This window comes from Heteronotia binoei, chromosome 1 (assembly GCF_032191835.1).
Source record: "Heteronotia binoei isolate CCM8104 ecotype False Entrance Well chromosome 1, APGP_CSIRO_Hbin_v1, whole genome shotgun sequence".
Classification (NCBI taxonomy): domain Eukaryota; kingdom Metazoa; phylum Chordata; class Lepidosauria; order Squamata; family Gekkonidae; genus Heteronotia; species Heteronotia binoei.
Window position 1 is genome coordinate 131189457 of NC_083223.1, and position 12763 is coordinate 131202219.

Here is a 12763-nt window from a genome sequence, read left to right on the forward strand (position 1 = left end):
TTGTAGCAACAACTAGGGGAGACACTGGCCACTGTACTCTCCATGTGGTCTTTCTGGGACATCTGGGTTGGCTGCTTTAGAGAGCTGGACTAGATCAGAAATTGATCTGATACAACATAGTTGCCTTAAATCTCCCAAGGTATGCAAGCACACTGTTTGGGTTTCAGTGGATCTTGTATTCCTTTAACACTGAGTGACAGTTCATTTGCCTACTTAGTAGGAAGGAGGAAGGCACTTCTGCTTTCATAACACTTAAGGGAGATATCAGTGAGAAAATACTACTGTTAAACAGTGAGAGTTTTAAGAGGTCTTACTGTAGTGAATAAAAGAACTACATAATATTTCTGGCTGATTTTTAATTTGCTTTGCAGCTATATTTGGTATAGTGGCCAATGCAGAATATGTTGATTTCTACCCAAAACAAAAGAGCTCTCCTCAGCTGTTTCATAAATTAGTTGGTTCTGCCTTGTTAGACGTATTTCTCAATTTATATGTTAGATAAATTTGCTTTGGATTTGAATATTTGTAATAAGGAGAGCCAGTTTGGTGTAGTGGTTAAGTTTGCGAACTCTTATCTGGGAGATCCGGGTTTGATTCCCCACTCCTCCACTTGCACCTGCTAGCATGGCCTTGGGTCAACCATAGCTCTGGCAGAGGTTGTCCTTGAAAGGGCAGCTGCTGTGAGAGCCCTCTCCAGCCCCACCCACCTCACAGGGTGTCTGTTGTGGGGGAGGAAGGTGAAGGAGATTGTGAGCCGCTCTGAGACTCTTTGGAGTGGAGGGCGGGATATAAATCCAATATCTTCTTCTTCTTCTAAATAGGTAGGGTGACATTCTGTTCCCTTTCAGGAACCTCTAATTTTGTCCCTTAAATTCTTTTGTTGCCATTCCATAGAATGTATTTATGGTTTTGTTTGCCAGAGGCCAGATTTTCTGATGTGCTACTGAGGATATGTTTAGCTTGTTCACGTAGCTGTGTTCCCTTTTTTCAGATAAAGCTTCTAATTAACAGCTTCCTGTGGCTTTCCTCCTATGAAACAAACCAACCAGAACACCTCTGCACCCTCTTCCTCTAAGATAATAATATATGCTTACTGCAACCTCAGGGAACTGTGGGAACCTTGTCATGTTCAGTGGAACTGTTACCTTGTCTTGTCTTAACTTTTTTTTTTTTCATCAATACTTGTTTTGATGCCCAAGGCTTGCATGGATCTTTCAAAACTTGCACAACACATTTTTGAGTTTGCATTTTTTATTGCATGGCTGTTCCATTGGAAAACCCACAATTATTTTACCTACAGACATCATTTGGCATGTTATTCATAAAACAAATAGAAGTTATACAATTTATTTCTAAAAGCGAAATTTTGGGCCATGAGTTATACCAGAACATTAACTGCATTGGTACAAACCAGACATCTTAAAGTGGTTCTAGTACAACTGTCACTTTTTGTTTTCTAGCATGTTTTAGAATTCTCCTTTTAGCTATGGAGCTATGTTCGTTGGGTGCCTAGCGCTGCAACTGCCAAAACTGTTAATTGCACACCAGAATCATACAATGCAATTGTTTTATTCGCAAACTTTTAGACTCAGTGTGTCTAGAATGGTGTTTTACTGATTGTGCCCTTGACTCTTTTGGTGAGTGGCTGCCAGCTTTTGAGTTTTCTTAGCAGAAATGCTTGCTATAGCATCCTCAGGTATTCAGGTGCAGCTTATTAGTCAATGTTTAGCAGTTTGCAATCTGGTAATCGGCATAATGCATTGTTGATGCCATAGAAAATAATAATTCTCTGTTTTTGTTTTATGGTACTCATATGATAAGGAGGGGAGGTATAAAAACAACAACATAGAAATGGCAGGCACCTTTACTTCTAGAGAATGGAAACAACTCTATTTGTTGAACTGAAAGGCAGCTGTGGATCTCTATGGAGTTCAAAGGAGCAAGCCCTTTCCAATTAATGAAAGTGCTTAGAAAAAGACTATTAGTTACAGGCAAGAATTTTGTGCCTTGCTATGGAAATGTAGCTTTGCTTTTTGTGCTTATTAGCTGTTGTAAGCAGGTAGTGTCATAATGCTGACGTGTAAAGGCAAGCAAAACTATCACAATCAGCATCAGTTAGGGTTTGTTTGTTTTTGACTTGAGCTGGAGCTCTGAGAGTGACTCATTCCACAGTAAATATAACCTACTTTTCCTCACAGCAGTAAAAATGCTGCTTTGTACCATCGAGAAGTTGGTGAGAAACATGGAGCCAGTGCTTTCCAGGAATGAAACCCCTATTAATCTCTTCAAAGCTTAGACAAATGGCCATTTTGGCCATGGTGCTAAGAATTTCTGTGAGAGGCCTTCCAAGCCTATTTGTTTTGAGTATACTCTTTGGATTGCTGCACGTTCATCTGCTTCCAGGAGTTCTGTTGCACTTTATAGAATTGGGTCATTGAGGCTTCTGTTATTACTCTGGATCTCTGTGACAAAAAGTGAAAGCAGAGTGAAGATTACATGAATTAATTCTTCAGATTCTTGACTTTAGAGAAGCTTTAAATCCTCATTTGTGGAGGAACAATCCAGTCAATGTGAAATGAGGAGAAATATCTGAAGACCATAGAGTTGCCAATCCCCAGGTGGGGGCAGGGGATCCCCTGGTTTGAAGACGCTCCCCCCACTTCAGGGTCGTTACAAAGCGGGGGGAGGGGAGGGAAATGTCTGCTGAGAACTCTATTATTCCCTATGGAGATTTATTCCCATAGAAAATCATGGAGAATTGATCTGCGGGGCTCTGGGGGGGCTGTTTTTTGGGGTAGAGGCACCAAATTTTCAATATAGCATCTAGTGCCTCTCCCCAAAATACCCCCCAAATTTCAAAAAGATTGGACCAGGGGGTCCAATTCTATGAGCCCCAAAATAAGGTGCCCCTATCCTTCATTATTTCTAATGGAAGGAAGGAATTGAAAAGGTGTGCCATCCCTTTAAAAGTGATGGCCAGAACTCCCTTTGGAGTTCAATTATGCTTGTCACAGCCTTGATCTTGGCTCCACCCCTAATGTCTCCTGGCTCCACCCCAAAAGTCTCCTTGCTCCACCCCCAAAGTCCCCAGATATTTCTTGAATTGGACTAGGCAACCCTAGAAGACTACAGTATTCGAAAGGCCAGGAAAAAAGCAACATAGTGCATGAAATGTACCACCAGACCTTTTAAGTTTCACATATTATTTCCCATTATCATAATTTGTACATTGTGCCTGAAAATGCTTTATCTCATGTACTGATTTAGTTGTAATGTGGTAAGATGCTTAAACTTGTCTTATTTCACAGAGGACTTGCAGTTTTGGTGGATTTGACTTGACAAATCGCTCATTGCATATTGGAAACAATTTGGATCAGATGGTGAGTATGAGATTAAAGTCCAGGTATGGAAATGCATGAGACCTCTTATTATGCTGCAGCATGGCACATTTATAAGCAAATGAAATTTATTTTCAGTTGCCATAATAGTTTTTACAAGATCAGCAACATACGGTCAATTGGATGTTGTTCATTGGATTTTTCGACTACATTGATACATATTGCTGTGCATCTTTACTGTGAACAAGTGCTTATACACAATGCAAAAACGGTTAATTGTTAATCTTCCAGTGATTATTATTATGACAGATGATGTTACCATCAACCAACCTATTTATGATGGTGAAGGTGACTAATCATCAAAGTGTGTGTTAGAAAAGTACAGTTTTAGTGATGTTGTTGTTCAGGTATAAGAGTGCCTAACCAAGTAGAATCCTGATCAGTGTAGTTTTATTTACTTATGTAAATGTTTATACTCTGCCTTTCCCTTAAATCCAAGGCACTGTTAAAAGCCCTGGATAATAAAATGGCCTTGCAGCACCCCCTAAAGTCAGAGATATATGGGAAAAGACTCTTTCAGGTACATAGATCCTATGCTGTAAAGGCCTTTAAAAGCAATAACCAGAACCTAGAATTGAATTCAGAAGTGTAGCTGTTTTAAAATAGGTAAGATGTGAAATAATCAGGCTGACACATTCTAAACTAGTTGTAGTTTCTGTGTGTTCCCGCCCCCCCAAGAGCAGTCCCATGTAAAGTATATTGTCACTATATCTAATTATCAACATGGCCCCGCTGTGTGCAAATACTTATTTCGTCATATTGGGGGCACATGGAGGGGAAAGTGATTATCCTGCATACATGGGCCACTCCGCAGGTGTGCAGAAAAATCAAAAAACTTTTTAAAATACATGGTGGTGGGGGGGGGAGTTAAAAACAACCGACAAGTATAACAGCATTCACGCAGAGAACAGACTTATCCAAGAAGAGGATGAAAAGCCATGTCTGTCCCTCGACAAACATTTCAATGGAGCAGCCAATCATGCAGAGAATGGCTATTTCAAGGGGGGGTAGCTATTTCAAGGGGGAAGCAACTGTTTTGAGCACGTGACTGCCCTTAGCAATGGCTTTCTTGGCAACAAGGCCTTTGGAGGTTTTTCCATTCTTGGGAAGCCAGAAATGAAAAGAAAGTGGTGGGTGGCTTTACAGCTGAACCTACACCAGCTCAGCCTTTACTAGTGTCAGTGGAGATTGGGACCACGGAGGCGAAAGAAGCTGGAGAACAACAACAAACTCACTCCATGTAGAAAATAATTTTCTATGTAATCCACAAAATACGATTTCTGAATAGCAAATGGCAATTCAATGGTACAGAAAGAAAATCATCCTTATGCACGACACAACTACTGTCCAAAAACCATGTAACATTTAAACTGTAGTCCAACGAATGATAAAAGAACCAGTCCAGTTTCGATTCGGATATGAAGTACCCTTCTTCAAGGGACTGTCTTTCGTATTCATAGGTTCAGTAGAGTTGAGGTGCCATAATTCATTTCCTGGCTTTCCAAGTTTCTATTTTGTTTTAATTCATTTTTCTGGAACACCACTGCCAATTACAACCAAATGCTGATGGAGAACGATCATAAGACAAACTATGCACTTTGTTCTGAATCTTATTTCATTTTACAGGGCAAAGATGGTGATTTTGTTTACAAAGAAGTGATCAAATCCCCTTCTACTTCTCGCATATCCCTTGGCAAAAAGGTGAAATCTGTAAAAGAAACTATGAAGAAACGAATGTCAAAAAAATATAGCAGTTCTTTATCAGAGCAGGTATGTAAGTTTGTTCTTAAATGAAATTGAATTTCTAGAGTAAACAGTGTAAGGGTTGTTGATAGCTATGTTTCAAGGCATCATTGGAAGGTACAATAGCATCACTAAAGAACCTCCTCAAGGGTATAATGTAATAAAGCAATTCCAAGGCTCCTTCAAAACTATTTACTGTGGGAAAGAGCCTCGGTAAAATCATAAACAGGAGTTTGAATTGAGTTAGGCCAATAAAGTATATGATTTCATTTTATATATGCTGGTAGTTCTACAGCGGTAAAGAATAAATGGTTTATATACTCCTTGAGCTTGTCCTCTAGTGACCAACATCTCAGGGCACCCCAGGGTAAACAGCAAATTACACAGCAACTTGCACATTATAATAATCCCTTACTCCAGTTTTTTTAAGGCCACAACAAATTATTTCAAATAATAATAAATTTATTTAAAATATGCCCTCCCCTATTGAACAGTTCATTTCTTTTTATTTTGTTCAAAAATACTTCTGCCCCATTTCCCCTCTTTGAAATAAACGTTCACTGTCTTGCCATTCAAACTGTGAACAAAAAGCATTTAAAAACTACCATCTAGTTTTTAAAAAGCAGTTGGCATTAAAATTTGAATACTGTTTTTAAAAAACACAAAAGGTGTAAAACCAATAAAAATATATCAAAATTCTTACAAAAATAAGCCTCTGGTTCACTTTGGACAGATACCTGCCCAAACAGGAAAGTCCCACATCACCTCCAAGATTTGCCGTGTGATTTGTTTCCCTTCAATATTTTCTTACTTGCTTGAAAGCAAACCTTCTGCAAGAGCCTCATGATTACTTGTTTTATTATACACAAATCCTGTTAAAATCCTTTTATGGAAAGTGCAATTCTTTTTCTTCTGTTTCACTATTCCTTTTGAATGAGATAGATTTATATAAAAATAATAGATGCAAATAAAAACAACCATGAAAAATATTGCTGCATTTTCTCACCTATTATTGCAATCATATAAACATGTACTCAGGTTACCGTTTAAGAAAGTTTTCAGGACAGATAGTTTCAGTAACGGGAATCAGACATGTTAGTGCCTCCCTATGTTCTCTGACTCTTTGTCTTTCCTGGAAGGCCAAAGAAAAAATTGTCCCGTTTTACCCAGAAAACTTTGCCAATGGACATGGGTGCACCATCATGCATAACTATTTTTCCTTGTAGTGCATTTAAGTCTCTCATTGTGGAGTTCTATATACTTGATCCTTAAAATTCATTCTAAAATATATTCTTTTAAAGCTTCCTCTGTCCAAAATCAATCCTCTGTCCTCAGTTTCCTCTGTCCAAAATCAATCTGTTTTTGCAAGCGTGTTGTGTTTGGCAGATTTCATTCCATTTGGTTTGGTAGGTTGTCAAAATACCCAGCACTTAAAAAAAAAATAATTCATCAATCTTTCCACTTGAACTGTAAGCATAACAAGTAATTGCTGGCAAGCAACTTCAAGGAATTGGCATCAGCCGTGGACATTGTTTCCACTGAATAAAGATTGCCCTCTAGAGGACTGTTGTAGAATCATGCTCACAGCATCTCTTTATGATGTGCTTAGAAGCTGAAGGCTGGTATTTGATCAGCAAAAGAACATAGCATATGTTTACCTTTATGTCATCCTTGTCATGTTGGAATAATACTACCAGGATAAATTCAGATCTACAGTCCTTGTATTTTACTGTGCCTTACACTTATCTCTTGTGAGGTGGAGCTAAGGTATATAGCAAGAAGTCCTTCAAGGTGAGTGTCATTTCAGTAGCATATTTGGTTGCTGCCCCACAGTGGGCCTGAAGCCTATGCTATTTTTTGTTATTACTCAAAATGAAGGATTTTTATTGATCACTTTTGCAGGTAATGTCTCTTTTTAAAAACATTCCAGTACATCCCTGTCGGAAAACATTTCAGAAATGTATAATGCTTAAAAAAACCCACAATTATTTACCTGATTAAAAATATGAAGTGTATCATAGTTTCAGGTATCTTGTTCAGCACGAAAAACCACCCTTAAAACCTATTTTGAACTGGAAAGAATTAGATAATTAATATTTTAGTACCTTAATTTGGAATTGTAACAGTTTAATGTAATCCATGGTAGCAGCTTAATCTTAAAATCAAATTGTAGTTATAATGTGGCTATGGGATTGCCAGTCCCAAGTGTTCCCAGATCTCATATTACTGGTTGAGGACAACAGTTTCTCCACTTACATACTTTACTTAATATCAATATGGCAACAAACATAATTTTTTACAAAAACGAGATACAAGCTATTTGAGCAAATATGGTGTAATTCATTCATAGACATTCTCCTTCATTGTTCTTGCTGTTATAATTTTTGTACAAATAGATTGACAAGACAGTAGTCGCTTTAATGGCCCAATCCTGTGACATAGTACACAATTTAATAGTTAGGATAATGTGCACCAGTTGTTGTACCAGCATAACCTCTCCCTCTCATGATTTATAAGAATAGCATGGGCAAAGTAACAAGCAGATAAATCAATAATAATGTTGAAAACCAGAGTACAAGAAATGCAGAAAATTAGAAGAGCAAAAGGCACTTTATATTAGTAATATATAGTTTTTTTCTGGAGATATGTTTGATTTGTGGGAAGATGTTTCTTAATGACACCTCTTGTGCACAGAAATAACAGGCTTTGTTGAGAGGGCTTGTGACTGTACGTCTATGGAATATGCCACCAGTTCTCGTATATTATCAGGTTTCTTTTAATTTCTCGCTGTGGATAGTCTTGAATGTTACCCTTTTTTGCATTGTGATTTATCAGACAAAATACTGTCTTCGCTATAGGATGTACATGTGACTGAACCCCTGCCTCCCAACATGTCCCAGAAATAAAAAGCTGATTTAGCCAATAGGCTGTCAAAATGGATATGGATGAGATCATTTTGAATTGGGAAAAAAATGGCCATTACATTTCACATAAAGAATTCCCTTGCCCTTTCCCCTCCCTCCCAGCCCCGATCGCAGCCGCTTCTCCAGCCCTTCCCCCCCCCTTCCAACCCCGATCACAGCCACTTCTCCTGCCCTTTCCCCTCCCTCCCAGCCCTGATCGCAGCCACTTCTGCCCTTTCCCCTCCCTCCCAGCCCTGATCACAGCCACTTCTCCTGCCCTTTCCCCTCCTACCCAGCCCTGATCGCCACCGCTTCTACCCACCTCCGTTCCCGCCCTCCCAGATTTGATCACAGCCACTTCTCCTCACCCCTTCCCCTCCCACCCAGCCCCATCGCAGCAGCTTCTCCTGCCCCTTCCCCTCCTTCCCAGTCCCAATCCCCACTGCTTCTCCTCATCCCTTCCCCTTCCACCCAGCCCCATCGTAGCAGCTTCTCCTCACCTCTTCCCCTCCCACCCAGCACCGATCACAGCCACTTGCTTGCCCCTTCCCCTCCCTCCAAGCTCCAATCGCAGCGGCTTCTCCTCGCCCCTTCCCCTCCCTCCCAGCCCCGATCGCCACTGCTTCTCCTCACCTCTGCTGCCTTCCTCATCCCCTTCCTCTGCTCCTCACCTCTGCTGCCTTCCTCTCCCCCCGCCTGTTCCTGCGAGTAGCCCCATGCCTGCCCCCTACTCAGAGGGCTACTCATGAGAAGGCAGCAGATCCAGTGACTGAGGCAGGGCGGAACTGTGCTGCCTAGCCAGAAGGGCTGGGGCCTGCCCTGCCTGTCACTAGAGGAAAGTTCGTGTGGGGCGCTGGGAGGCATCAGTGCCCCCCGAAAAATGTAAATGCCCCCCGACCTTCCATATCCTGGCTACAGCCCTGCTCAAAAATCTGATTCTGGCAATCTCAGGACTCACATGGAGAAAAAGTTATACAGGATAGTGAGAATGAGAATTGGGTGAAATTCACACCCACATACACACAGACCTCTGCCAGAAAAGCCTCATGATTTCACCCTCCTCATTACAACTGCTGTCTCACATGGCTTTTTGTTCACATATGTGTCCCTCAAATCCAACATCAATTTTTCATAGTTCAAAAGGGGCTGCTCTTTCTTGTGGTTAATGAGGTATGTAAAATTCCTAAGTTCTGTGCAAATTTTGAAATTGAACTATGCCTTTTACAGTTTATAAGAGAAGAAAAATTAAATGGAAAAGAGAGTGAGTCTGAGAAAGTAACACTAAAAAGATGAGGCACAAATGGGGTGGGGGGGAGAGCCACCCAAATCAAGGAAGTAATCGAGAAAGGCTTTTCAGTGCAAGGGAAAAGAGACCTAGATGGGGACTAAAGAGGGCAGTCTTAACTACAAGATTAGTACCTGGAGAATGGAGGACTTCTTGGAGGCTCAGATAATAAAAAAGCAGAAAATATATTGACAGGACCAAGACTGTAAAGACATTGGAACACAAGTACAAGAAACTAAAAGGAAAGACAGAAAAAGAGGTGAAGGCCAGTGAAGAGAATGATACAAAGGCATAACATGAGGTTCAATTTAAAGTTGTAAGCCATCTTGACCCACAAGGGGAGAAGTGAGATATAAATATTTTAATTAATGAATAATAGACTGTAAAATGTATCAAATTAGTGACAATATATAAATCAGAGTAGAAGCAAGGAGGCCAAAAAGGATAAAATAACTGTTCTCAATATCAGTACAAAGAAAAACAAACATTTTAGATATGTGAATCAACTGAGAATGAGACAATTAGGCAAGATCCTGGACCTAGGAGAAAAAAATGTCAAATGAAAACAACAGGAGTATAAAGAACTAGAGAAAAGAATGTTGAAAAGGCGTAGAGGAAAAGTAGAAAAAGCAGAAGTTCAGTTTGGACAAAGCTAAGTTTATGAAAATGGAACATCAGAAATAGGGACAATCTGAAGATAAAAGATTGACCTTAAGACTTTCTATAGAAAGAGGTAAAGGGGTTGAACCATTAAAAGAAAACCTTAAAGGTAAAAAAGATGACTTGAAAATATTATAAAACAATACTTGGGCAGAAGGGAATGTTCAGTAGTATCAAAGAGTGAAAAAAAATCCTGATGGAGAAGAAGAAAATGATTACTTCAGAAGATTATTGGAAGCAGAGTAGAAAAGATTCAGTTGAATGTAAAGAGTGGGAACAAGATTGGAAAGGATCAAAAAGAGAGCTGGCAGAAAATAACATGCATGGGAATCTGAGATTAAATTGTGCAGTACTTTTTCTCCCCCTCAGGACTCCAGTCTGGATGTAATGCCAGAATCCCCTCAGTCACCACAGCCAGATACTGACTGTTTAGATAAGCCGAAGCTGAAAGCTGGTGGTTCAGTAGAAAGTTTGAGAAGCTCCTTAAGTGGCCAGAGTTCAATGAGTAAGTGACAATGTTCAATACACCGTTCACATGATTTTAATGTTGCTTGAAATCTTGATTTTTAAAAAAATAAATAAGAAAATGCAAAATGTGAAGGCTGGTTCAGATCACAAATGCTGGATGGCAAACCCATCAGTATTTAGAAGCTGAAGTACTTCTACTCTTATCTTGTTTAGACAGACTGTATGAGCCTCAGAATTTCTGGGGTGTTTTCACCTGCAGTCTTCTCAGACTCAAAGAAATGTCTTTGTTTGAGATAATAGGGGTTGTAGCTATGAAGGGAATGAAAATCCCTAATGCATGGTTCAGACAAATTGTCAGATTTGCTTAATACTTTGTGGAAACTCAGGGTTATTTACTGCCATTATTATGAGAAGCTGGGTATTCTCAGTAACCAACAAAAAATGTTAAAGTACCTAACTAAATTTAGGAATGAACTAAAGTTTAGGCATGAAGTGGATATTTGGTATGGGGGTCATCTATCAACTCACCTATTTTTAAATTAATGACTGTAAAAAAATTCAGGGCTGATATGTTAATACAGAGTGAAGGCCAGCAGGCTTAATGTGGTCATTAAATTAAACATAACCAAAGGAACTTACATTTTTAATTGAAAATAACTATTTCGAAAAATTAAAAAAACACAGCTGAACTTAAAGGTTCTTGAACCTGCCATTCTGGAATCTTAATATCCTCCTATCTCAAAGAAGGACTGGGGGGGATAGAACTGGAGCAGCTGTGGGAGCTATGTATTTTCAGTATGCCTAATAGAAACGAGCTGGCCTCTTTAGGGATGAAAAAATTGCTCAACAGACAACGTTATGGTCTCTACATATTCAGGGTACTCCCCAGGTATGCAGAAAAATAGCAAATGGTGAATTATCTATAAAGGAAATGGGGCACACACCTTAAATGAGCTAATGAAGAAAGAAAATCCTCCAGAAGAGGCAGTAACATGTTCAAAACTCTGAAATGGTAAAAAATCCTGAAGCGAAAGATTGGGGTGAGGAACAAGATTCCCAAATTACCCTTCCATTAGTTCCTTGGTGTTTTTATAATAATGTATGTTTATGGATCTTTAGGTGCAGATGGGGTTATTTTATAAATTAACATGAAAAGCAGCTCTTTTGCTAAACTGAAAATGATTATGCCCGAGGCAGTCTCCTTTGGCTGTTCTCATTTCTGTCTCTTTTTGGCTTAGAAAACCATCCTTTCAGTCAAAAGTGGCACAGCAACATTGAGGGCTCAATTACACATTGGGGTTTAGTCTTATGGAGGGTTACAGGGCTTGCTACTCACAGTGTTTCAGCATGTGATGTGACAATCAAGCTGTTCAGAGAAAGAGCTGCAGCAAAAGCAGATGGATCTCTGGGGAGCTGCTAAATGCAGAATGTTTCTTAATCAGCACTAATGTTAAAAGATGTCATGTGTATTTATAAACAAATAGAGAAGATCAGTGGGACACATAGCCCGCTGAGTATGTTGTCTTATCTTTTTAATATTAGTGAGAGAAATAAATGGCTCTCAAAATTAGTTCTCTTAGCAAATTACAGGACTTTCTTTGGCAAACAGGTGGGCAGACAATAAGCACAACAGATTCCTCAGCCAGCAACAGAGAGAGCGTCAAGTCTGAAGATGGTGATGATGAAGAACTTCCATACAGAGGACCTTTTTGTGGTCGTGCCAGGGTTCATACGGACTTTACCCCCAGCCCATATGACACTGACTCCCTGAAACTAAAGGTAACAGCTCTCTTTCTTTCTCTAGATTAATGCTGAGGAACTGTCTTTACATGGTTTCTTTATCTCTACTGCATTTGTTGTAAATATTGAGATTTTGGATTTTCCTTTTGTTTCTCATTGGTCCCTTTGTGTTTTCCCTCAGGTGAATACAGACTGGCACTTTGGGTCGACTCAGAGATGGCTCTGAAATCGACCCAAAAAATCCTTCTACACACAAACATCTGCCGCCTGTCCCCATCCCATACCCACCCTGTCCTCCGTCCTCTGCAGGCCAGCTCAAAAAGCTACCACTTCTGAAGTGGTAGCACATTTCTGAACCAACAGTCACCCCATTGGCATCTGGAAGCGTCAGGGCAGATGTGAAGCGACTTGACTGTGTGAAAGCGGCAAGCTACTTTTGCCTTTTCCTCCCTTAAAAACTGTTGGGAGCGCTTGAGCACTTGAGTGCTTAGCTTGTTGGGGGAAAAAAGAGCAGTCCAGCTTCTGAGGTGCCTCCACATCTGGAGGCGCCCAGCTGCCTGGCAGAC

General features: G+C 40.0%; 1 protein-coding gene across 5 annotated transcripts in view; it reads left to right on the plus strand.

The window, feature by feature from the left end:
- The window catches only part of SASH1 (SAM and SH3 domain containing 1), a 1059311-nt gene that overhangs the window by 1019654 nt on the left and 26894 nt on the right, over positions 1 to 12763 (plus strand). For all 5 annotated transcript variants that reach the window (XM_060240717.1, XM_060240744.1, XM_060240734.1 and 2 more), the window contains exons 11-14: positions 3309 to 3380; positions 5025 to 5168; positions 10359 to 10494; positions 12067 to 12236. In XM_060240717.1, coding sequence (XP_060096700.1) covers positions 3309 to 3380; positions 5025 to 5168; positions 10359 to 10494; positions 12067 to 12236 — 522 coding nt within the window. The remainder of the gene's footprint in view (positions 1 to 3308; positions 3381 to 5024; positions 5169 to 10358; positions 10495 to 12066; positions 12237 to 12763) is intronic.